Source organism: Gadus morhua, unplaced genomic scaffold (genome assembly GCF_902167405.1).
Source record: "Gadus morhua unplaced genomic scaffold, gadMor3.0, whole genome shotgun sequence".
NCBI lineage: Eukaryota > Metazoa > Chordata > Actinopteri > Gadiformes > Gadidae > Gadus > Gadus morhua.
In genome coordinates this window covers 39614-66246 of record NW_021963996.1, presented here as the reverse complement: position 1 = coordinate 66246, position 26633 = coordinate 39614, and the positions used below count along the sequence as shown (strand labels likewise).

Genomic DNA, 26633 nt, shown 5'->3' with positions numbered 1-26633 from the left:
ATCTATTTTTTCTAAGGCCTTTTTCCATTTTGTGGCCCCAGGCCGTTTGCCTGTGGTAAAATGGAATTGGCCCCGAGCATACTTAAGGCATACATCCCTCCAATAGGAATCAGGCTTTGCTTCCTTCATCTGCAAACATCAAATGTAAAACAGGTTAATGTCGAGCTAGGCTATGTGTGTGTACAGACAGACAGATTGGTAGAAATGATACATGTGTATGTATTTATATATATATATGTATGTTTGTAGGTGGGTAGGTATGTTTTGCATTACTGTTTTATTACTATACAAATAAAGTTCTAATAATATTAATGTTATCATCATTATTTGTATTATTCAATCAATCAATATTTTCATACGAAGACATTGTAGCACAAAGTGCTTCACAAAATAAAAGCAGGCGAACTAAAGGATCATTATTGTTAATAATTAAACTTGGCACAATTAAACTTGTTTCATACACCTGTTTGCGCTGTTCAAGCACATAACAAGACTCCATTACCGGAGGGGATGAAACTTGGCACAACTATTTCGTTTATACGACAAATAAATACGTTATTACCTTTCTACCGATGTTTTATCTCCCGTAAGCGGTGGAAAAAATGGCTGCCACTCTAACGCGATGTTCATCGTATATTCCCGCCCCTCCCGCGTCACGTGACCTATACTGTTCGGAACTGTGTTCGGATCTCATTCGAAACTCTTTGATCTCTGAAGGAATATGTTCGGACCTGGTTAAGAGCAGGTTAAGACCTCGTTCGGATTTGTTCGGACCTTTTGTAATGTGTTCGGACCTCGGAGGCAGTCCAAAAACCGGCAGGTACGGCCACGACAACACACTTTAAGAATTTCAAGTCTCTGGCTTTTTGGAACAGGAAGAGTCTGGAACACTTAGGGTAGGTTAAGCCTTGCTTGATCTAATTTTGAAATAGTCTTCAAATTTACTGAAGCTAGCTTTGATCACATCTTGGAGACGGCAGGCATTGAACCTCAGGCCTTCTACATGAGAAGCATACGCTTTTCCGTTGAGAGAAGTCCCCTGTGTTACTTCAATTGTACATCTGTAAAACCGATTCCTGAAGCTTTGCTTAACGATAAAAGGGACAAATAGGTCATCAGTTGGCACTAGGGTATCATATATTTTATAGAGAATTTTGCTTGCCTGCCGCCGTTGTCATTGATGGAAAGTCTATTGCATTGATAGATTGCAAGTTTACAACCACAAGCAAGATTGCCAGTTAGGACAATTCCGTTTTTTATTTAACTGCAAGAAACACTTTTATCACATCTACACCAGATGATGCTGTTGCAAAAAGTGTATGTACTGCTGGGAGTTGAACCCAGGGTCCCCTGTTTACAAGACAGGCGCTTTCAGCAGCTAAGCCACAGTACCCCTATTGTATTGAACCAAAATGATAGCAAATTGTGGTCAAGCACCTCTCTGCCGCCTGCTGTCCAGGAGCAGAGCCACTCGGCCTCCTCGGTGCTCTCCATGGTCCTCCTGATGTCTGTCCTTTCTTTCTAGCCTTCTGGGTGTAGCTAAACGGTGAAAGAGACATCCATATTCTTCATTCATTCCATGGAATGTATGTTTAATTCTGGTGTACAAAATAATTACTATTTTGTACCTTGAATGCTTCTTGTCCATGTCATGGAGAGCTGTATATAGCTGGACTATGTCCGCCTCCTCCTTCATTGACAAGGCAGTGATGGTGCGATTCAAGCCAACTAGGTAGCCTGCAAGGTTATCAACCGCATCCCATCCCACAACGCCCCTTGAGTCACATTGGCTGGTCTGAAAATTGATAAGTGAGAAAAAGAAAAACCAAGCAAATAAATGTACACTCTTGTTTCTAATATGTGAGCAATGCTGATTTTACATTCATTTATCTTATTAAAATGTAACCACATTTACGTCAGTTAAATATTGTGTTTTTGAGTAAGGCGTTACAGAAAGTGTTATTGACCTCTGTGACGAGGGGTCCGGGTTCATCGTCATCCTCCACAGCACCTGGAGGATCACCTGTGTGATCAGTCATGCTGATGGTGTCATCTGGCTCCTCCTCCGCCTCAAGCACCTGCACCTGCAAGGGGATTTTGAAGACCTGTAACCACATTTACTTCGGTCAAATTTTGTGTTTTTGAGTAAGGTGTTATAGAAAGTGTTATTGACCTGTGTGACGAGGGGTCCGGGTTCAGCGTCACCCACCACAGCACCTGGAGGATCACCAGCCCCTATCGCAGCTGACTGGCACAGAATGTCAGTCATGCTGATGGTGTCATCCGGCTCATCCTCCTCCTCAAGTACCTGCGAGGGGACCTCAGGGACCTGATTTGGAGCCAGCAGGTCACCTCTGTTGGTCTGGGCCAATAAATACTCCACTGCTATGCGCTCGCCTGTAACCAGTAAAAACACAAAGATGAAGAAAGGACATACATACACACATCCATCCCTTACATGAATAGCACAATCTTCGCGCAATAGAAATGCATGTCCTCTGAATAGGGGGGGTGCCTAAGAAAAAGAGGAGGAGGGGATGTAATACTCTGGTCAATCAGTGTTGCTCTGAGATCTCTCTTACTAGTAGGTTTCCCGGGTGGAGTGAACTCTGGCACCAGAGTGGAACCAAGAACGCGCTGGCTTAAGTTGCTGAGGTGGGACATCAAGCGGACATCAAAGCTTCTGAGGGTTGAGGCCCCCTCCACATCTACTGCCTCCTTGGCCCGGCCCATGTTCCACCTCGATACTCCCTCCAGCATGTACATCTGTGTGTGAACAGCATTGCACCGCCAGCCTAAGGAACAATAAATACTATGTTTAGTCAACCATTATTGTAAAGTGAATACACATGAATACCCGACAGTGGTCATTTTGTTATTTTGAATAATTACAACACATTCTCTGTCCTAACAGAAAAGAACATTAAAAAAAGAAATGTACCTGGAATAAAAGCGCACTGGTGTTTGTGAAAACTCTCCAGGGAGGAGGACCCCCTACCACACCTTAGGACGTCCAACTCTTTGCCGCCCTTCTGGAGTGTCCCCACCTTCGTGTACAGTGCCACACCTGCAGGGTCTTGGAGGCACTCCAGGTGCTTCTGCTGCACTTCCCAGACATGGCGCATGCTGTCATGGCTCACCAGACGCAGCCCTGTGGTGTCCGTCAGCTCCCACACTGATTCCAGCAGCCCTGAGATCATGCCCCGCGTCTCCTCCACTCCACGGGTCCTCCTCCTGCAGTGCCTCTTCAGTTCGCCTGGACTGATGGTGGCCATGAGCTGCTCCTCAGTGGGAGTATGCCCGCTGTGGCTGCTCTTCCACTCTTCTCTCTTGGCCTCCTTCAGGCGTTGCACATCCTCCTGGTCCCGTGCAAAAATGCAGGAGGAAAGCTTGGCACAGAAAATACCATACAGAGGGTGGTGTTCTGTTGTGAGGCCGCAGTTAAAGCGCCTCATGAAGTGGAAGCTGTCCAAGCGCACTGTAGTTTGCCATGGGTGAAACAGCTTAGCCACTGAAGACACGCCTGTAAAAAACAACATAATTACATAGACCAACCTAACCCTGTGTGTGGTTACACCATGATTAAGCAAATTCCCAATTGCGTGTGTGTGTGTGTGTGTGTGTGTGTGTGTGTGTGTGTGTGTGTGTGTGTGTGTGTGTGTGTGTGTGTGATTTTCACCCACCTGACTGGCTGCAGCAGTCTCGGTCGACATAGATGGCCTCAGGTTCAGCTTGGCCTGCATTCTAGTACCGAGTGACGACGCCTTGGCACAACTCTTCCAACCCTGCACCTTCACCCGACGTCAGAACAGAGTTCAGGACCTGGCCTAACTCGTTTCTGATATTGGACATCCATGCCGCACTGTCCCCGATCCCGCCAGCCAGCTTCTTGGTGATCTGTAAAACAAACACAAGCACTAAGAAGTAAACCAATTTCCTGTTTTGTAATTATACATTTTATATTTTATATAGTTTTTACGCTAACCTTCTTTGTTGAATCCATTTTCAGAATTCTACCATAGGTAGAAGTGATCACTCCCTTCATCTCATCCAGATGGCTGAGAATGTCGTTGGAGTGGACCGTCTCAAACCATTGAGCAAGTGGAAGGGGCCTGAAGGTTGGTGGAGGAAGATAGACAGCTGCAGAGGGGATGAAGGTAGCCATTTTCTTGTGCCGCTCACAGTCCGAGAGGTAGCGGATGGTCTGCCGTGCCCACTCCTCACTGTGCGCTTCTTCCATCGCAGACTGGAGGTAGGAGGAACTGTTTCCACTGGTCCTTGGCTTGAGGAAAGTCACTGCTTTCCTGTCCAGAGCCAGTTGGGTGGTGAGGACAGCGGGGAACAGGCTCCTGTGTGCCACATCCAACTGGGACAGAATATCCTGGCTCCATGGGAAGGGACTAAGAGGGAAGGGTTCAAACACTTGCTGCAACGTGGATAGTCCCCTCCCACTAGGTAATAGCGGCTATCCACATCGATCACCTCCCTGACCTTTCTGTATATGCCGGAGCTGTTCATTTTCCCGGAACATTTTGGGCATTTTAAGGAAATCCCCCACATCCTCATGGGTGCCCAGATGAACAGCCTCTGCCGGTGGTACCACCCAGGCTCAGGACGAGAGGGTTTGGGCTCCAGTGGGGGGTGAAACCAGCAGGCTTCAAATTTCTGCTTGAGCTGACCTGTAGGCTCATATAGACACTTGGCAATCCACACCTGATCTGCCGGTTGGATGACTTTCCGAAACTGATCGGGAAGAAAACCTTTCCAAACTACTGGAGTTGGTTTAGGTGGAGTTGCAGTGTGGTATGGCGCGGCACAGCTATTTGAAGGAGGGAGCAGAGATGGAGTTGGCCTCGGTGGTAGTAGTGTGGGCTTCGGTGGTGATGGCGTTGGCTTCGATGTTAGGACTGTTGGCTTTTGCATCGATGGCATAACGAATCCTGCATAGTGAACCTGTTGAATATGGTTCAAAAGACCAACAGTACCCTCCACCTTGGCCCCACAGGTGTCACACGTCTCCTCAGTATGGTGGTCGGACAGGTGCTCTGAAAAATGTGCTGCCTCCACAAGCTGGTTGCACCCGTAGCACTGCAATTCCTGTCCTGCCACTGATGGCCCTGCCTCCTTGTCTCCTCTCTCTGCCTCTGCCTCTTTGTGGGACCGGGCTCCCCCTGCATCCGTGACTCCTCTCCTTGTCTCTGTGTCTCTTCTCCCTGCCTCCTTGTCTCCTCTCCCTGCCTCTGCCTCTGTGTGGGACTGGGCTCCCCCTGCATCCATGACTCCTCTCCTTGTCTCTGTGTCTCTTCTCCCTGCCTCCTTGTCTCCTCTCCCTGCCTCTGCCTCTGTAAACAATCAATTAGTAAATAACTCACTTACCTTGTGGAACCCACAGGGGGAAAATAATTTCACATACCTTGTGGAAGCCACAGGAGCACTGAAGGCTTCTCCCGAACAGATCCTTACTACCACTATGGCTCTGCAGTGGCAAGCATCGATGTTCTCCAAGGCCTTTTTCCATTTCTTGGCCCCTGGCCGTTTGCCAGTCGAGAAGCGGTAAAGGCCCTGGGCATATTTTATACAGAGGTCCCTCCAGTAGCTGTCTGGCTTTCCTGGCTTAGTCATCTGCGAACATTAAATATAAAACAGGTTAATGTCGAGCTAGGCTATGTGTGTGTACAGACAGACAGAGTGGAGGAAATTATTATAATGTGTGTGTGTGTGTGTGTGTGTGTGTGTGTGTGTGTGTGTGTGTGTGTGTGTGTGTGTGTGTGTGTGTGTGTGTGTGTGTGTGTGTGTGTGTGTATTTATGTAGGTAGGTAGGTATGTTTTGCAGTACTGTTTTATTATTGTTAATAATTAAACTTGGCACAAGCATGTCATAAGCATGTCTGGACACATCTGCACTCTGCCCCAACATATAACGAGGCTCCATTACCGGAGGGGACGAACCCTGGCACAATTATTTCACATCACAAGACATCATTAAACGGCAAATAAATAAGTTATTATTGGTCTTCTGATTCTATCATATCGCCAATATCCCTACACTGCTGGCCGTAGTAGGTATGTTTTGCAGTACTGTTTTATTATTGTTAATAATTAAACTTGGCACAAGCATGTCATAAGCATGTCTGGACACATCTGCACTCTGCCCCAACATATAACGAGGGTCCATTACCGGAGGGGACGAACCCTGGCACAATTATTTCACATCACAAGACATCATTAAACGGCAAATAAATAAGTTATTATTGGTCTTCTGATTCTTTCATATCGCCAATATCCCCACACTGCTGGCCGTAGCCACACAGTTTTAGTATGCACAGCAGTCAGAAGCTCCGTTAGAAAAGTGGCCAAGTGGCCAGGTAACAAGAAAGTTGAAATACAAAGTTGAATATCATGCTGCCGGGACGAGAAATGCAATCGCAAATGCAAGTATTAATCAAGTTTCCAAACCTTTTTCCCGAGTCTGTAGTGATGCGGTGGAAAAGAATGGCTGCGACTTCAGAGTTGTACATATATCTCTCTGTAGCTCTGCTGCGACTCTAAAGCGATAACCACGCCTCCTCGGTCACGTGACACAATTCGGAATCAGTGTTCGGACAGTGTTCGGAACTTGTTCGGACCTCGTTCGGACCTCGTTTGAAACTCTTTGATCTCGTTCGGAATGTGTTCGGACCTCGTTCGGAATGTGTTCGGACCTCGTTCGGAATTGTTCGGACCTTTTGTAATGTGTTAGGACCTCGGAGACAGTTAGAGTTCCAAGTCTCTGGCTTTTTGGAACAGGAAGAGTCTGGAACACTTAGGGTAGGTTAAGCCTTGCTTGATCTAATTTTGAAATAGTCTTCAAATTGACTGAAGCTAGCTTTGATCACATCTTGGAGACGGCAGGCATTGAACCTCAGGCCTTCTACATGAGAAGCATACGCTTTGCCGTTGAGAGAAGTCCCCTGTGTTACTTCAATTGTACATCTGTAAAACCGATTCCTGAAGCTTTGCTTAACGATAGAAGGGACAAATAGGTCATCAGTTGGCACTAGGGTATCATACATTTTATAGAGAATTTTGCTTGCCTGCCGCCGTTGTCATTGATGGAAAGTCTATTGCATTGATGGATTGCAAGTTTACAACTGCAAGAAACACTTTTATCACATCTACACCAGATGATGCTGTTGCAAAAAGTGTAGGTACGGCTGGGAGTTGAACCCAGGGTACCTACACTTGGTTCCCTGGGTTCAACTCCCAGCAGTTTACAAGACAGGCGCTATCACCAGCTAAGCCACAGTACCCCTATTGTTTTGTTTACTTGATACACCAATGAAAAAGGTCTCATGTAGCGTGGCCCGATCATGTGTTAAGCTATCAGAACTGGCGGCTAAAGGAATTCCAATTGAGTAGGTTACTTACATTACACAACTTACTGATGTGATTAGAACACTGCCTCTTCTGTGAACTAGACAGTCACTATGACAGTCCCAGCCATAGCACCCCTCTCAGTTCAGGAGAAATGCTTCAGCAAATGATTGGGAAGACAACGAAAGAGGTCTGCAGTAACATGACATATTTCTGTTGATCCTTTAAACAGTCCCTTAAACATACACTGATTAACCTGTACAGTTGACAGCAGGATTCGAACCTGCGCGGGGAGACCCCGATTGATTTCTAGTCCATCACCTTAACCACACAGTTTCGACATTTCAATTCTCTATCATGTTCAAACATTAGCATTCTGCAACATTTTTGGTAGGTAAAGCATTGCGTGACCTCATTTTGTTTAAAGATTCATTACACAGTAACATTCAGCAATGTTTCGTGATCGGATCATTTGGTAACACTTTATAATAAGGTGCCATAATAAATAGCAAACTAGTCATTACCTAACCCTTTGTTAATATTTGTTAATTGTTACTAAAATATCTATTTGGCACAAGTTAATAGTTTTTTCATCATTAATTAAATATTAGTTGTTTGCATACAATCTGTATGTTAATGTTTTAACAAATAGAAAACTATCTATTAACTAATATTGTATTAATATTCATTAATAGTTAACTAAATGTATTTTTGGCACTAATTAAGTTATTTCTTACATTATTTAAATGTTTATTTACAAACTATATGTTAATATAACAGTTAATGACATATTATTATTTAACTAATTGTTATTAATCTGTGCTTCTGCCTGTCCCAATATGAACCACTCCTCATAGGACTCTTACAATGAAGTTGGTTAAGCTTAATTAATATATTAGTAATATATAACTATCAGTATGGGGGACCCTTATAATAAAGTTGGTTAAGCTTAATTAATATATTAGTAATATATAACTATTAGTATGGGGGACCCTTATAATAAAGTTGGTTAAGCTTAATTAATATATTAGTAATATATAACTATTAGTATTGGGGACCCTTATAATAAAGTTGGAACAGTAATCATTAATTATTAACAAATATTTATTCTAACATTTATTAACGATAGCAAATATTTTAACTCTCACACTGGAAATGAATTATCTCAGCACACACTGTTGGGAAGGGGGATGAAAATACTTTATTTATAACTCTCTTACAAATAACTAGCTTTTTGTTTTCTACTGGAACACTGACCACTGATGGTTAACCTGATGGTCTACTGGAACACTGACCACTGATGGTTAACCTGATGGTCTACTGGAACACTGACCACTGATGGTTAACCTGATGGTCTACTGGAACACTGACCACTGATGGTTAACCAGATGGTCTACTGGAACACTGATCATTAAACTGATCAAAAAAGAGGATCAAACTAGAATGCCAACAGAATGTATAAAATGGTATATCAAATAAACAGAGAAAGAGAGAGGGTTTCAACCAGAGCGTGAGGAAAAGAGAGAAAGACAGTGAGACAGAGCACAATAAAGTGAGGGAAAGACAGAGTGAGAGACAGGCAATATTTCTTAACCACTCTTGAAAAAAAACAACACGAACGGGTAAAAAAATTATAATTATGCTCTCTTTGCATACGGGATTAATTTGCATTGACTTTTTAAGTCATCTATTTTTGTCTGAACCTGAGCATCACCTTTAATGTAGTTTTCGCATAAATTTGCTACATCTTTCAGCTTTGCCTGTTTTGTTTTATCGAGGAGCTTTGTGAACTTGGCAGGTGACGCTGTTGTCAACTCTGCAATGCTTGCCGTGGACCTGACTGTGAGTTCGTTCACCCCTGCGTATGCACAGGAAGCCGACAATTTCAAGCCCTGATTGTATGCTTTCAGGACCTTCTTGTATCTTCTTATCACTTCAAAAGGGCCACAGGCTGCAAGGAGCAAATCATAAAGAAAAACTACATTATGGACGGTACATAAAAATGTGTGTTCACAACGGTGCTATGAGTTGAAATGCTTATTGTATTATTATGTGGCAGCATACAAGACAAGACAGTATTCCACCTAGTTCCTTTAAATAGTTTGTCCACTTTATTAGGGTAGAATTCAAGGGATACGTCACCATTTGGGGTATTACACAAATTTTCCACTTTCCCTGGAGTTAAGTAGCCTAATTGAGATTTACCTTTCTCCAGTTCATCCAGCCGTTTTGAGTCTGACGGTAGCATTTTTGGCTCCAGCCAAGCATAGATCATTGAATCAGATTAGACCATTATCTCGCCCATTAGCATCTTGCTCAAACGTAACTAAGAAATCTGATATTTTCCCTATGTAATACTTCAGTAATTACAAAGTCTACCAACAGAGAATGAACATGGTGACCAGTACCGTGGCTTGCACAACTTGACTTAAAGGGATTTTGTGGAGTGAATCAACCTGTAGCCCTGTTGTTTCACATTGCCTAGTGCTGTCGATAGGCATGAGAACGACAGAATTCCATGCACGGTAGACCAAATAGCGTAACGGCAGCCAACGCTAACTGCTGAGGGCATGTGAGTTTCGTTTTCATATGCCCGCATCTGGTCTACGTAGTAACTATTGCTGTCGTTCTGATACCTATTGACAGCACTCGGCAACCTCAAACAACAGGGCTACGGGTTGATTCACTCCTGATAATCCTTTTAACACATGGAGGGACTATTTTCAGATGTGTCAGCAAATGTCCTAATTTACTATGCTGGAATGAGAGTATAGTTCCATGTTTTATCAGAATATACAATCGCCACATTTCACTATCCACTGATTTTTTTTTTGAATTCTTAGTCACTTTTGAGCAAGATACTAATAGGCGAGATGCTAATGGCCTAATCTGATTCAATAATCTATGCTAGGCTGGAGCTAAAAGTACTACCGTCAGACCAAAGTTACTGACCAAGGTAGAGCAACATAATACATTACAATGGGAGTAGTCTCGCAAAGCCAGACCAAACTACAGCAAGTAGAATGGTCTGGAACCACGCTATTTAGAGCCGTCTATCCGGGGGGAAACTGGGCTGGCCTGTTTTTATTTCTTTAAACCAATCACAATCGTAGGGCGGGGCTAACCCGGGAAGCAGCAGCGGTGCGCAATACGGGAAAGCCAGCAACCGGAAGGGGAGGAGTAGCGGTGGAATCCGACGCTAGCGCAATAGACGCTGTCCATTTCCGCTCAGCCAGACTACAATGGGAGTAATCGTGAATAGTTCCAGTCTGCATAAGTGGGAGTGTCACATAACGTCACAATGTAAACTTTTCAATTAACTTCTGTATGAGGTATGAGGGCTCGACTCTGGGATTTCCCCCCCTCCCCCTTCTGAAAATAGAACACAGAATTTAACAGACATTTGTGCTTCTCGCTTCACTTTTAACCCCTCTAACCCTCTGGTCAAACTCAGAGAAAGGCTGAATGACCTGGAGAAAGGTAAATCTCAAATGTTGAAGACAAGGGGAGGTGGAAAATGAATTTGCTCCATAAAGGATAGATTCAACGTTTTACTAGAGTTTTACCTCTTTTGCGGACATCAGTCACTTTGTGGTGCTTCCTGGCCTTCTTTATTTTGTTCTTTGTCTTTGAAAGTCTGAGTTTTCCCTTGCCCTTTCGTTTCATCTTCTCATCTGAGGAGGAGGAGGAAGAACAGGAGGAGGACCGGCTCATTGACGACAATGATGAGCAGGAGGCAGTGTCTTCCTCTGAAGATTGTTCTTCTCTGAGAGCTTTAGACAGGTCTAGACAGTACAAAAAAACAAAGATTAAACTGATGTTGCTGATGCCTTATACAGAATACCATTTCTTCCTTTTTGTTCCAAAAAAGGTAATATTTTGTGGAAACATGATGTCACATGTTTGAGCGGAGGCGGAGGGGAGCATTTTGTCGTCCTTCGCTGCAGTTGTGTTCTTTCTTAAAACTTTCCCAGATCTGGTGCCTGCCGACATTACGTACACTTCCAAATAAACTAGCGAGCCTGACTTTTTTTTATTTGGTGAATGCTCAGCGCCACCGTACATTAACCTATAACCCCAAGGAAGAATTGGAGGGAAAGAGCCATTATGTACATTGTGCTAACAGCGCTCTCAGTCAAGCATAGATGGGTCTGAAGACATGCTGTGTACACAATGACAGGCTTAGCTAGGAAATTTAGAATCCTTATTGAAGGTTGCCGATCAACTAAAAAACATTTAAAATTAATTAAGTGGCTACAGAAAAAACAAATCCTCAAGCAGAAGATGAAATGCAAAACCTGCAGAGGCAAAATGAAAATGACAAAGAAGTCTTGTGGAGACTACTATGAATGGTAAGTTGGTCTTCTTCTTAAGTTTACTGTCAAATTTACTCTTGACTTTTTTGTTAAAGAAATATATTCATATGTTAATCCACAGGATGTGCAGAGGGGGCTTCAATCACAGGAACAGAGTGAAGCCGTCTATAAGGCACAAGGAGGCGCCCAGATGCCCATTTTTTTGTTTGTTTGACTGTTGCTATGTATTTGTAGTTTTGTCACTACTTTTACTGTATTTGAGTGATGATTAAGGCCCCGTCCACACGAAGCCGATTTCATGGCGAAACCGCAAAGGTCTTGTACGGTTCGGCCTTCCGTCCACACGAAGCCGGCGAATCCGCTGACCGAAACCGCAAACTTCTGAAACCACCCTCGGAGGTGGTTTCAAATCTACCCGGTTTCGTTTTGGATTCGTGTGGACGCCTGAAACCGACTGAAACCGCAAACCATGACGTCATCGCCCCCCCCCCCTTCAATCCTCTAGCCAATGACTGTTAAGCCCGCGGAGTCTCACCCTTTATGCGCATGCTCGCCTCTTTTCTTATTTATTTTCCTTCTGGATTTCTGTAGCAGAAGCAGCGCCCCTTATGGGCCTGGCTTGTGTACTACAGCGTTTCTACAGGTCTACCCGGTTTCGCTTGGCTTCGTCTTTACGGAGATACTTCGAAACCGGATAGATCGAAACCGTAACGGTTTCGCCCGTTTCGGCTTCGTGTGGACGGGGCCTAATTGTTTGTATGTTCAGATTTTAATTGGACCCCAGGAAGACTAGTCTGCCGCTTCTGCGACAACTAATGGGGATCCATAATAAAAAATAAACAATAAACAAGTCATTTACAGGTAAGATTATTACACAATAATGTAGGCTAAGGATAGATGAGTGGAGTGTTTTCATTGTGCGCCTGCATGTAGCCTATGGTAATGTAATTTTAACGTATAGCTTGAGAATGAAAGGGAAGGTGAGAATGAAGTGAAAGGCTCTTCTGCCAAAGTGCACCACATACACCAGCAGCCAAAATGTGACATTAAAATAGCCTGCAGCCTGTCAAGTAGCCTGTCAAATGTGATGTGAAGCCTTGCGATGTGGTGTGAAGCCCTACGCATACCGGCTCTGTTACTAATGTGTTACACGTGTGCTTTCTATTTTCTGAATATTATTATAGTCTATGTGTGTGTGTGTGTGTGTGTGTGTGTGTGTGTGTGTGTGTGTGTGTGGAAGGGGGGGGGGGGGGGGTCTGCTGAAGAAATGCTCATAATTTGTGATGTTTGTTTCAGGTTTTCACAAGGACTGCGTTTAAGACAGATTGACATGATGATGGATGAGATATCAAGGAGTCCGACCTCTCTTTCAAAGATGGCAAAGAAGCTACGAGAAGTATGTATTTGGGCACTTAATAGAAGAAGGAGAAGGAAGGGACAGCGATTGGGTGGAAGACACGAGTATGTGGTGATCGACGAAAGCCACTTCAGACATAAGAGAAAGGTGAGAAAATATTGTTTGAATTTTCATAACATTTACATAAAATATCAGAGTAACAACTACCATAATTAAAATATGCTGGAAAATTAAGTGGTAGACATCACTGACAACAACACACATTGATAATAGTAAAGTACATACACACGCATTGTGCACCCATTCCCCTACACCAGGGGTACTCAAGTAGAAATGATGAGGGGCCACAAAAAATTTTTCAGTGACTCAAGGGGCCATTTATTGGGACCGTGTACGTCCGATAACGTATCATAACATAACGTATGTATAACATTTACAACATTTTATAACATAACATTTCCTTTTTATTAAAAACAAAAATATTTCCTAAAATAAAAATATAATTTTAATTTGGGCATATATTAAAAAAAATAACTATATGAGTAGTTATCTAAAAAAAACTATAAACTTATATATAAACTATTAATTATTTTTTTAATAATTAAAAAAACTTTTCAAAACAGCTCGAGGGCCATTAATAGACACCCCGCGGGCCACAAAAGGCCCGCGGGCCGCTACTTGAGTATGACTGCCCTACACACTGCATTCGGCCAAGTGTCATTCTTCACATTCAGCCCCAACCTACACACACTCATTTACCCACATGTGCCCACTACTCTACCCCGACAGCTCTGCCCCTAGCTCTGCCCATCATCAAAAAAAACCTCCACTGATGTATTCTGTATATTGTAAGGCCCCCCCTCCCCCCTAACGCCTGCTACCACCCCCCACTCCACACACCCCATAGCCCATCACCAGAAAGCCCCCCGCCCCTCCTGCCTGCAAACCCCACCCAGCACTTGCCCATTCGTCATACCACTTCATCACCTTATGCCTAGTACACAACATCATACGAGTTCAGCCTCTGATTTGGAGAGTGCCGACACCCCTGCTAACTCTCCATTGTTAAAACCACATGTCTGGTATTTTTATAATTGGGAGTCTCGAGTTGGTGCATAGGGCTGATCTGTAACTTCGTTATACACACCACTGGCACAGGTAGAGCCTCAGATTACATGGTGACGTCATGTTTAATCCCTTTGAAAGTGTTAACATTAGATCAGGGGCAAGTTCAACCGATGCACCGGTTCTCGCAAATTAATTGCCGATTGATTTACGAGGCAAGTTCTTTATCTGTGATGTCCAAGCCGACCCTACAATCCCTCAATAATCCCTCCCCAATGTCCAACATGCACTTTACATCTTTACAAACTCAATTTCCTTGCATTTCTTACACCAGTAACTATGTGCATGTGACAATAAAACTTTGTTGTATCCTTGTGTAATGCATCCTTTATACACAGAATGTGTTATGCTTCATGATCACTTTCTCTTTTGTTTTGTTTTAATACAGTATGGGAGAGGCAGAGCGGCTAGGGGGTGGAAAAGACAAAAGAGGGTTTTTGGCATGTTGGGCTTGAAGAAAAGTGATGGGAAGAGTCAGAGACCAATCCTGCGCCTGGTGGACCAGCGAACCAGAAGAGAATTTGTCCCTTTGCTATGCCGACATGTAAAAATGGGCTCTTACATCATTAGTGATGAATGGCGGTCATACCGCGTAATTAATGATCTGGGGTTCAGACACTTGACTGTAAACCACAGTATGTGGTATATGGATCCTATTACAGGAAACCATACACAGCACATTGAACGTGCTTGGCGAACTGTTAAGGAGCAGGTCTGGAGACAAAGGGGCAACCGGACAGAAGAACTGTTGTCAGACCACCTAAATGTGATTGAGTGGCATGAATGGATTGCAAAAAAGTACCACAGTGGTCCATTGGGTAGGATTTTGCATGACATAGCAGAGATGTACAAACATCTCTGAAACACATACACAGTCTTTCATTAAAGGCACACCAGGCAACATTTATAGGTTAATTTAACAGCTTCTTAGTCACTGATGATTAAATTGCTAATTACCGGGTGAATGGAGCGTCTCTCACCCATCTCTAAAAACATTGCCTTGTGTGCCTTTAAGAAACCTATTAAATCTTAAAAAAAAGCTATTGGAGAGTTCTTTGTTAGAGAGTTATAACTAAAGTATTTTCATTCCCCTTCCCAACAGTGTGTGCTGATATCATTCATTTCCAGTGTGAGAGTTAAAATATTTGCTATCGTCAATAAATGTTATAAAAAATATTTGTAAATAATTAATAATTACTATTCCAACTTTATTATAAGGGTCCCCAATACTAATAGTTATATATTACTAACATATGAATTAAGCTTAACCAACTTTATTATAAGGGTCCCCCATACTAATAGTTATATATTACTAATATATAAATTAAGCTTAACCAACTTTATTATAAGGGTCCCCCATACTGATAGTTATATATTACTAATATATTAATTAAGCTTAACCAACTTCATTGTAAGAGTCCTATGAGGAGTGGTTCATATTGGGATAGGCAGAAGCACAGTTTAATAACAATTAGTTAAATAATGTCATTAACTTTTATATTAACATATTGTTTGTAAATAAACATTTAACATTTAAATAATTAAGAAATAACTGTTAATTAGGGCCAAAAATACATTTAGTTAACTATTAATAAATATTAATACAATATTAGTTAATAGATTGTTTTCTATTTGTTAAAACATTAACATACAGATTGTATGCAAATAACTAATATTTAATTAATGATGGAAAAACTATTAACTTGTGCCAAATAGATATTCTAGTAACAATTAACGAATATTAACAAAGGGTTAAGTAATGACTAGTTTGCTATTTATTATGGCACCTTATTATAAAGTGTTACCGATCATTTTTGACTTCTACCTTATAAAAGGGATTCATTCATATTCATCGCATCACCTACACTACAATTTGGAGATGCCGAATTGAACCCGGGACCTCATACATGCGAAGCATGCGCTCTACCACTGAGCTACATCCCCTTTGTGTAATAATCAGTACATCTCTACTATCAATACCCGAAGCTTAATGATACAGCCAATCAATAGGTTGACTTGCACTAGGCCATACTAAGAGATGAAGATATTTGGCCTGCCTGCTAAAAGCAGAGGTGGTAAACTGGTGTGGCAGATTTCAATCATGGAGCGGGGGATCCAATGGATTTCTAGTGCATCAGCTTAACCGCTTGGCCAGGACAATGGTGCTTATCGACCTCAAGTCTATCAGCTGTTTCGAACAGTAACAGACTGCAACGCTTGAGGCTGTGGGATCAATTGTGAATAGTCCTACACCCTTGACCACAGCTTGCTTTGATCACATCTTAGTGATCGGACCTCAGCACTCCTACATGAGAAGCTTTACAGATGAGCCGAAAACAGATTACTTCAATTGTACATGTGGCAACCGATACATGAAAGTTTGCTTAACGATACAAGAGGGGAAATCGGTTATCGACTGGCAGTACGGTATCATACATTTCTTAGAGAAGTAGTCTGCGTACAGATGGCAGAACTGGCCAACGCTTGTCGGCAGGCCTGAATCTTCGTCGTGACGCAACAATGTTTTTCTCTTCTGTGGCTGTCAACACTTAGTGCATAAACGTACCGTACTCATATCAATGTGTTGACCGCGGCACTAGCTTTTGAGCGCACACTAGCTTTTGAGCGCACAAGCGCACAAAGCGTGCGCATTTGAAATCGCACGCACTGATTAACCTGTATCGTTGACGACAACACAGTTTCAATTCTCTCACTTGTTTCGAACATTAGCAATCGGCAACATCTTTGGTAGGTTAAGCATTACGTGACCTCATTTAATTAAAATAGCACACACCTGACTTTTCTAGGGCAATAAAATGGAGATGCCAGGGATTGAACCCGGGGCCTCATACATGCAAAGCATGCGCTCTACCACTGAGCTACATACCCTTACTGCCTAATAATTTACATTTTAAACCTGCTTCGGAAAACACCAAGGGTTTTCTCGTCCATGGCATTCAGCACTTGGACCTGACAACACTATCTTCGGATCTATCAGACCTTTAAATATTAACATTTTATATTTGGAGAACATGTTGTCAAATAACATCGAATGCTAAGTGCCTGTCCAGATAATGCCGGATTTTATATATGGCGCCTTCTACATGCTTAGATTCACATATTTGCACTGATTTCATGCAGTTTCACCGTAATATGAGCATGTGTTGGCTAAACAAGGCAATGATTGATCGTATTCAGATAGAACCATTGTCAGCAGGATTCGAACCAGCGCGGGAGACCCCAATGGAATTCTAGTCCATCGCCTTTACCACTCGGCCACAACAACACACTTTTAGAGTTCCAAGTCTGTGGCTTTTGCGAACAGGAAGAGTCTGGAACACTCAGGGTAGGTTAAGCCTTGCTTGATCTAATTTTGAAGTAGTCTTCAAATTGACTGAAGCTAGCTTTGATCACATCTTGGAGACGGCAGGCATTGAACCTCAGGCCTTCTACATGAGAAGCATACGCTTTGCCGTTGAGAGAAGTCCCCTGTTTTACTTCAATTGTACATCTGTAAAACCGATTCCTGAAGCTTTGCTTAACGATAGAAGGGACAAATAGGTCATCAGTTGACACTAGGGTATCATACATTTTATAGAGAATTTTGCTTGCCTGCCCGCCGTTGTCATTGATGGAAAGTCTATTGCATTGATGGATTGCAAGTTTACAACTGCAAGAAACACTTTTATCACATCTACACCAGATGATGCTGTTGCAAAAAGTGTAGGTACTGCTGGGAGTTGAACCCAGGGTCTCCCGTTTACAAGACAGGCGCTTCCACCAGCTAAGCCACAGTACCCCTATTGTTTTGATTACTTGATACACCAATGAAAAAGGTCTCATGTAGCGTGGCCCGATCATGTGTTAAGCTATCAGAACTGGCGGCTAAAGGAATTCCAATTGAGTAGGTTACTTACATTATACAACTTACTGATGTGATTAGAACACTGCCTCTTCTGTGAACTAGACAGTCACTATGACAGTCCCAGCCACGCACCCCTCTCAGTTCAGGAGAAATGCTTCAGCAAATGATTGGGAAGACAACGAAAGAGGTCTGCAGTAACATGACATATTTCTGTTGATCCTTTAAACAGTCCCTTAAACATACACTGATTAACCTGTACAGTTGACGGCAGGATTCGAACCTGCGCGGGGAGACCCCAATGGATTTCTAGTCCATCACCTTAACCACACAGTTTCGACATTTCAATTCTCTATTATGTTCAAACATTAGCATTCTGCAACATTTTTGGTAGGTAAAGCATTGCGTGACCTCATTTTGTTTAATGATTCATTACACAGTAACATTCAGCAATGTTTCGTGATCGGATCATTTTTGACTTCTACCTTATAAAGGGATTCAATCATAATCATCGCATCACCTACACTACAATTTGGAGATGCCGGGGATTGAACCCGGGACCTCATACATGCGAAGCATGCGCTCTACCACTGAGCTACATCCCCTTTTTTATAATAATTAGTACATCTCTACTATCAATACCCGAAGCTTTGCTTAATGATGCAGCCAATCAATAGGTTGACTTGCACTAGGCCATCCTAAGAGATGAAGATATTTGGCCTGCCTGCTAAAAGCAGAGGTGGTAAACTGGTGTGGCAGATTTCAATCATGGAGCGGGGGATCCAATGGATTTCTAGTGCATCAGCTTAACCACTTGGCCAGGACAATGGTGCTTATCGACCTCAAGTCTATCAGTTGTTCGAACAGTAACAGACTGCAACGCTTGAGGCTGTGGGATCAAATTGTGAAATAGTCCTACACCCTTGACCACAGCTTGCTTTGATCACATCTTAGTGATCGGACCTCAGCACTCCTACATGAGAAGCTTTACAGATGAGCCGAAAACAGATTACTTCAATTGTACATGTGGCAACCGATACATGAAAGTTTGCTTAACGATACAAGAGGGGAAATCGGTTATCGATGGCAGTACGGTATCATACATTTCTTAGAGAAGTAGTCTGCGTACAGATGGCAGAACTGGCCAACGCTTGTCGGCAGGCCTGAATCTTCGTCGTGACGCAACAATGTTTTTCTCTTCTGTGGCTGTCAACACTTAGTGCATAAACGTACCGTACTCATATCAATGTGTTGACCGGCACTAGCTTTTGAGCGCACACTAGCTTTTGAGCGCACAAGCGCACAAAAGCGTGCGCATTTGAAATCGCACGCACTGATTAACCTGTATCGTTGACGACAACACAGTTTCAATTCTCTCACTTGTTTCGAACATTAGCAATCGGCAACATCTTTGGTAGGTTAAGCATTACGTGACCTCATTTGATTAAAATAGCACTCACCTGACTTTTCTAGGGCAAAATGGAGGCCGGGGATTGAACCCGGGGCCTCATACATGCATAGCATGCTCTCTACCACTGAGCTACATCCCCTCAGCTCAAGAATTTCATTTTAACCTGCTTCGGAACACACCAAGGGTTTTCTCGTCCATAGCATTCAGCACCTGGACCTGACAACACTAGTCTTCGGATCTATCAGACCTTTAAATATTAACATTTTATGTTTGGATAACATGTTGTCAAAAATATCGAATGCTAAGTGCCTTTCCAGATAATGCCAGATTTTAAATATGGCGCCTTCTACATGCTTAGATTCATATTTGCACTGATTCATGCAGTTTCACCGTAATATTAGTATGTGTTGGCTAAACAAGGAATGATTGATCGTATTCAGATAGAACCGTTGTCGGCAGGATTCGAACCTACGCGGGGAGACCCCAATGGATTTCTAGTCCATCGCCTTAACCACTCGGCCACGACAACACACTTTTAGAGCTCCAAGTCTCTGTGCGTTTTGGAACAGGAAGAGTCTGGAACACTTAGGGTAGGTTAAGCCTTGCTTGATCTAATTTTGAAAGTCTTCAAATTGACTGAAGCTAGCTTTGATCACATCTTGGAGACGGTAGGCATTGAACCTCAGGCCTTCTACATGAGAAGCATACGCTTTGCCGTTGAGAGAAGTCCCCTGTGTTACTTCAATTGTACATCTGTAAAACCGATTCCTGAAGCTTTGCTTAAATATAGAAGGGACAAATAGGTCATCAGTTGGCACTAGGGTATCATACATTTTATAGAGAATTTTGCTTGCCTGCCGCCGTTGTCATTGATGGAAAGTCTATTGCATTGATGGATTGCAAGTTTACAACTGCAAGAAACACTTTTATCACATCTACACCAGATGATGCTGTTGCAAAATGTGTAGGTACTGCTGGGAGTTGAACCCAGGGTACCTACACTTGGTTCCCTGGGTTCAACTCCCAGCAGTTTACAAGACAGGCGCTTCACCAGCTAAGCCACAGTACCCCTATTGTTTTGTTTACTTGATACACCAATGAAAAAGGTCTCATGTAGCGTGGCCCGATCATGTGTTAAGCTATCAGAACTGGCGGCTTAAGGAATTCCAATTGAGCAGGTTACTTACATTATACAACTTACTGATGTGATTAGAACACTGCCTCTTCTGTGAACTAGACAGTCACTATGACAGTCCCAGCCACAGCACCCCTCTCAGTTCAGGAGAAATGCTTCAGCAAATGATTGGGAAGACAACGAAAGAGGTCTGCAGTAACATGACATATTTCTGTTGATCCTTTAAACAGTCCCTTAAACATACACTGATTAACCTGTACAGTTGACAGCAGGATTCGAACCTGCGCGGGGAGACCCCAATGGATTTCTAGTCCATCACCTTAACCACACAGTTTCGACATTTCAATTCTCTATTATGTTCAAACATTAGCATTCTGCAACATTTTTGGTAGGTAAAGCATTGCGTGACCTCATTTTGTTTAATGATTCATTACACAGTAACATTCAGCAATGTTTCGTGATCGGATCATTTTTGACTTCTACCTTATAAAAGGGATTCAATCATAAATCGCATCACCTACACTACAATTTGGAGATGCCGGGGATTGAACCCCGGACCTCATACATGCGCAGCATGCGCTCTACCACTGAGCTACATCCCCTTTTTATAATAATCAGTACATCTCCACTATCAATACCCGAAGCTTTGCTTAATGATACAGCCAATCAATAGGTTGACTTGCACTAGGCCATCCTAAGAGATGAAGATATTTGAACTGCCTGCTAAAAGCAGAGGTGGTAAACTGGTGTGGCAGATTTCAATCATGGAGCGGGGGATCCAATGGATTTCTAGTGCATCAGCTTAACCGCTTGGCCAGGACAATGGTGCTTATCGACCTCAAGTCTATCAGTTGTTCGAACAGTAACAGACTGCAACGCTTGAGGCTGTGGGATCAAATTGTGAAATAGTCCTACACCCTTGACCACAGCTTGCTTTGATCACATCTTAGTGATCGGACCTCAGCACTCCTACATGAGAAGCTTTACAGATGAGCCGAAAACAGATTACTTCAATTGTACATGTGGCAACCGATACATGAAAGTTTGCTTAACGATACAAGAGGGGAAATCGGTTATCGATTGGCAGTACGGTATCATACATTTCTTAGAGAAGTAGTCTGCGTACAGATGGCAGAACTGGCCAACGCTTGTCGGCAGGCCTGAATCTTCGTCGTGACGCAACAATGTTTTTCTCTTCTGTGGCTGTCAACACTTAGTGCATAAACGTACCGTACTCATATCAATGTGTTGACCGGCACTAGCTTTTGAGCGCACAAGCGCACAAAAGCGTGCGCATTTGAAATCGCACGCACTGATTAACCTGTATCGTTGACGACAACACAGTTTCAATTCTCTCACTTGTTTCGAACATTAGCAATCGGCAACATCTTTGGTAGGTTAAGCCTTACGTGACCTCATTTGATTAAAATAGCACTCACCTGACTTTTCTAGGGCAATCAAATGGAGGCCGGGTATTGAACCCGGGGCCTCATACATGCATAGCATGCTCTCGACCACTGAGCTACATCCCCTCAGCTCAAGAATTTTCATTTTAAGCCTGCTTCGGAACACACCAAGGGTTTTCTCGTCCGTGGCATTCAGCACCTGGACCTGACAACACTAGTCTTCGGATCTATCAGACCTTTAAATATTAACATTTTATGTTTGGAGAACATGTTGTCCAAAAAATCGAATGCTAAGTGCCTTTCCAGATAATGCCAGATTTTAAATATGGCGCCTTCTACATGCTTAGATTAACATATTTGTACTGATTCATGCAGTTTCACCGTAATATGAGTATGTGTTGGCTAAGCAAGGGAATGATTGATCGTATTCAGATAAAACCGTTGTCGACAGGATTCGAACCTACGCGGGAGACCCCAATGGATTTCTAGTCCATCGCCTTAACCACTCGGCCACGACAACACACTGTTAGAGTTCCAAGTCTCTGGCTTTTTGGAACAGGAAGAGTCTGGAACACTTAGGGTAGGTTAAGCCTTGCTTGATCTAATTTTGAAATAGTCTTCAAATTGACTGAAGCTAGCTTTGATCACATCTTGGAGACGGTAGGCATTGAACCTCAGGCCTTCTACATGAGAAGCATACGCTTTGCCATTGAGAGAAGTCCCCTGTGTTACTTCAATTGTACATCTGTAAAACCGATTCCTGAAGCTTTGCTTAACGATAGAAGGGACAAATAGGTCATCAGTTGGCACTAGGGTATCATACATTTTATAGAGATTTTGCTTGCCTGCCGCCGTTGTCATTGATGGAAAGTCTATTGCATTGATGGATTGCAAGTTTACAACTGCAAGAAACACTTTTATCACATCTACACCAGATGATGCTGTTGCAAAAAGTGTAGGTACTGCTGGGAGTTGAACCCAGGGTACCTACACTTGGTTCCCTGGGTTCAACTCCCAGCAGTTTACAAGACGGGCTTCCACCAGCTAAGCCACAGTACCCCTATTGTTTTGTTTACTTGATACACCAATGAAAAAGGTCTCATGTAGCGTGGCCCGATCATGTGTTAAGCTATCAGAACTGGCGGCTTAAGGAATTCCAATTGAGTAGGTTACTTACATTATACAACTTACTGATGTGATTAGAACACTGCCTCTTCTGTGAACTAGACAGTCACTATGACAGTCCCAGCCACAGCACCCCTCTCAGTTCAGGAGAAATGCTTCAGCAAATGATTGGGAAGACAACGAAAGAGGTCTGCAGTAACATGACATATTTCTGTTGATCCTTTAAACAGTCCCTTAAACATACACTGATTAACCTGTACAGTTGACAGCAGGATTCTAACCTGCGCGGGGAGTCCCCAATGGATTTCTAGTCCATCACCTTAACCACACAGTTTCGACATTTCAATTCTCTATTATGTTCAAACATTAGCATTCTGCAACATTTTTGGTAGGTAAAGCATTGCGTGACCTCATTTTGTTTAATGATTCATTACACAGTAACATTCAGCAATGTTTCGTGATTGGATCATTTTTGACTTCTACCTTATAAAAGGGATTCAATCATAATCATCGCATCACCTACACTACAATTTGGAGATGCCGGGGATTAACCCGGGACCTCATGCATGCGAAGCATGCGCTCTACCACTGAGCTACAACCCCTTTTTATAATAATCAGTACATCTCTACTATCAATACCCGAAGCTTTGCTTAATGATACAGCCAATCAATAGGTTGACTTGCACTAGGCCATCCTAAGAGATGAAGATATTTGGCCTGCCTGCTAAAAGCAGAGGTGGTAAACTGGTGTGGCAGATTTCAATCATGGAGCGGGGGATCCAATGGATTTCTAGTGCATCAGCTTAACCGCTTGGCCAGGACAATGGTGCTTATCGACCTCAAGTCTATCAGTTGTTCGAACAGTAACAGACTGCAACGCTTGAGGCTGTGGGATCAAATTGTGAAATAGTCCTACACCCTTGACCACAGCTTGCTTTGATCACATCTTAGTGATCGGACCTCAGCACTCCTACATGAGAAGCTTTACAGATGAGCCGAAAACAGATTACTTCAATTGTACATGTGGCAACCGATACATGAAAGTTTGCTTAACGATACAAGAGGGGAAATCGGTTATCGATTGGCAGTACGGTATCATACATTTCTTAGAGAAGTAGTCTGCGTACAGATGGCAGAACTGGCCAACGCTTGTCGGCAGGCCTGAATCTTCGTCGTGACGCAACAATGTTTTTCTCTTCTGTGGCTGTCAACACTTAGTGCATAAACGTACCGTACTCATATCAATGTGTTGACCGGCACTAGCTTTTGAGCGCACAAGCGCACAAAAGCGTGCGCATTTGAAATCGCACGCACTGATTAACCTGTATCGTTGACGACAACACAGTTTCAATTCTCTCACTTGTTTCGAACATTAGCAATCGGCAACATCTTTGGTAGGTTAAGCCTTACGTGACCTCATTTGATTAAAATAGCACTCACCTGACTTTTCTAGGGCAATCAAATGGAGGCCGGGTATTGAACCCGGGGCCTCATACATGCATAGCATGCTCTCGACCACTGAGCTACATCCCCTCAGCTCAAGAATTTTCATTTTAAGCCTGCTTCGGAACACACCAAGGGTTTTCTCGTCCGTGGCATTCAGCACCTGGACCTGACAACACTAGTCTTCGGATCTATCAGACCTTTAAATATTAACATTTTATGTTTGGAGAACATGTTGTCCAAAAAATCGAATGCTAAGTGCCTTTCCAGATAATGCCAGATTTTAAATATGGCACCTTCTACATGCTTAGATTAACATATTTGCACTGATTCATGCAGTTTCACCGTAATATGAGTATGTGTTGGCTAAACAAGGGAATGATTGATCGTATTCAGATAGAACCGTTGTCGGCAGGATTCGAACCTGCGCGGGGAGACCCCAATGGATTTCTAGTCCATCGCCTTAACCACTCGGCCACGACAACACACTTTTAGAGTTCCAAGTCTCTGGCTTTTTGGAACAGGAAGAGTCTGGAACACTTAGGGTAGGTTAAGCCTTGCTTGATCTAATTTTGAAATAGTCTTCAAATTGACTGAAGCCAGCTTTGATCACATCTTGGAGACGGCAGGCATTGAACCTCAGGCCTTCTACATGAGAAGCATACGCTTTGCCGTTGAGAGAAGTCCCCTGTGTTACTTCAATTGTACATCTGTAAAACCGATTCCTGAAGCTTTGCTTAACGATAGAAGGGACAAATAGGTCATCAGTTGACACTAGGGTATCATACATTTTATAGAGAATTTGGCTTGCCTGCCGCCGCTGTCATTGATGGAAAGTCTATTGCATTGATGGATTGCAAGTTTACAACTGCAAGAAACACTTTTATCACATCTACACCAGATGATGCTGTTGCAAAAAGTGTAGGTACTGCTGGGAGTTGAACCCAGGTCTCCAGTTTACAAGACAGGCGCTTTCACCAGCTAAGCCACAGTACCCCTAATGTTTTGTTTACTTGATACACCAATGAAAAAGGTCTCATGTAGCGTGGCCCGATCATGTGTTAAGCTATCAGAACTGGCGGCTAAAGGAATTCCAATTGAGTAGGTTACTTACATTATACAACTTACTGATGTGATTAGAACACTGCCCCTTCTGTGAACTAGACAGTCACTATGACAGTCCCAGCCACAGCACCCCTCTCAGTTCAGGAGAAATGCTTCAGCAAATGATTGGGAAGACAACGAAAGAGGTCTGCAGTAACATGACATATTTCTGTTGATCCTTTAAACAGTCCCTTAAACATACACTGATTAACCTGTACAGTTGACAGCAGGATTCGAACCTGTGCGGGGAGACCCCAATGGATTTCTACTCCATCACCTTAACCACACAGTTTCGACATTTCAATTCTCTATTATGTTCAAACATTAGCATTCTGCAACATTTTTGGTAGGTAAAGCATTGCGTGACCTCATTTTGTTTAATGATTCATTACACAGTAACATTCAGCAATGTTTCGTGATCGGATCATTTTTGACTTCTACCTTATAATAGGGATTCATTCATAATCATCGCATCACCTACACTACAATTTGGAGATGCCGGGGATTGAACCCGGGACCTCATACATGCGAAGCATGCGCTCTACCACTGAGCTACATCCCCTTTTTATAATAATCAGTACATCTCTACTATCAATACCCGAAGCTTTGCTTAATGATACAGCCAATCAATAGGTTGACTTGCACTAGGCCATCCTAAGAGATGAAGATATTTGGCCTGCCTGCTAAAAGCAGAGGTGGTAAACTGGTGTGGCAGATTTCAATCATGGAGCGGGGGATCCAATGGATTTCTAGTGCATCAGCTTAACCGCTTGGCCAGGACAATGGTGCTTATCGACCTCAAGTCTATCAGTTGTTCGAACAGTAACAGACTGCAACGCTTGAGGCTGTGGGATCAAATTGTGAAATAGTCCTACACCCTTGACCACAGCTTCCTTTTTTTTTTTTTTTTTTATACTTTATTTTTCGTTTCATATATGTGAACAACAAACAAGCAAACAAACAAACAAAAGAGGGCTAGGACATGACAGTACACAC

General features: G+C 42.9%; 1 protein-coding gene and 11 non-coding genes across 12 annotated transcripts; all 12 read right to left on the bottom strand.

Moving 5' to 3' along the window:
- Nucleotides 1-1437: 1437 nt before the first annotated feature.
- Nucleotides 1438-5622, bottom strand: LOC115538683 (uncharacterized; the record flags this gene model as incomplete). The annotated part of the gene is made up of 8 exons (XM_030350075.1): nucleotides 5414-5622; nucleotides 4183-4400; nucleotides 2942-3523; nucleotides 2583-2795; nucleotides 2174-2397; nucleotides 1968-2084; nucleotides 1629-1795; nucleotides 1438-1539 (listed from the first exon to the last, which is right to left on the bottom strand). Coding segments are annotated over exons 1-8 (1832 nt in total), but the record flags the coding sequence as incomplete, so codon positions are not given.
- Nucleotides 5623-16025: 10403 nt separating this feature from the next.
- On the bottom strand, nucleotides 16026-16095 carry trnaa-cgc (transfer RNA alanine (anticodon CGC)). Its single transcript has one exon. It is a non-coding gene; the product is annotated as a tRNA-Ala (tRNA).
- Nucleotides 16096-16968: 873 nt separating this feature from the next.
- trnaa-ugc (transfer RNA alanine (anticodon UGC)) lies at nucleotides 16969-17040 on the bottom strand. Its single transcript has one exon. It is a non-coding gene; the product is annotated as a tRNA-Ala (tRNA).
- A 316-nt stretch (nucleotides 17041-17356) lies between these two features.
- Nucleotides 17357-17437, bottom strand: trnas-aga (transfer RNA serine (anticodon AGA)). Its single transcript has one exon. It is a non-coding gene; the product is annotated as a tRNA-Ser (tRNA).
- Nucleotides 17438-18546: 1109 nt separating this feature from the next.
- trnaa-cgc (transfer RNA alanine (anticodon CGC)) lies at nucleotides 18547-18618 on the bottom strand. The gene has a single exon. It is a non-coding gene; the product is annotated as a tRNA-Ala (tRNA).
- A 1253-nt stretch (nucleotides 18619-19871) lies between these two features.
- Nucleotides 19872-19953, bottom strand: trnas-aga (transfer RNA serine (anticodon AGA)). The gene has a single exon. It is a non-coding gene; the product is annotated as a tRNA-Ser (tRNA).
- A 1136-nt stretch (nucleotides 19954-21089) lies between these two features.
- On the bottom strand, nucleotides 21090-21161 carry trnaa-cgc (transfer RNA alanine (anticodon CGC)). The gene has a single exon. It is a non-coding gene; the product is annotated as a tRNA-Ala (tRNA).
- A 1243-nt stretch (nucleotides 21162-22404) lies between these two features.
- On the bottom strand, nucleotides 22405-22485 carry trnas-aga (transfer RNA serine (anticodon AGA)). Its single transcript has one exon. It is a non-coding gene; the product is annotated as a tRNA-Ser (tRNA).
- Nucleotides 22486-23622: 1137 nt separating this feature from the next.
- trnaa-cgc (transfer RNA alanine (anticodon CGC)) lies at nucleotides 23623-23693 on the bottom strand. The gene has a single exon. It is a non-coding gene; the product is annotated as a tRNA-Ala (tRNA).
- Nucleotides 23694-24936: 1243 nt separating this feature from the next.
- Nucleotides 24937-25018, bottom strand: trnas-aga (transfer RNA serine (anticodon AGA)). The gene has a single exon. It is a non-coding gene; the product is annotated as a tRNA-Ser (tRNA).
- Nucleotides 25019-25456: 438 nt separating this feature from the next.
- Nucleotides 25457-25529, bottom strand: trnat-ugu (transfer RNA threonine (anticodon UGU)). Its single transcript has one exon. It is a non-coding gene; the product is annotated as a tRNA-Thr (tRNA).
- Nucleotides 25530-26127: 598 nt separating this feature from the next.
- trnaa-cgc (transfer RNA alanine (anticodon CGC)) lies at nucleotides 26128-26199 on the bottom strand. Its single transcript has one exon. It is a non-coding gene; the product is annotated as a tRNA-Ala (tRNA).
- Between the last annotated feature and the right edge of the window lie 434 nt (nucleotides 26200-26633).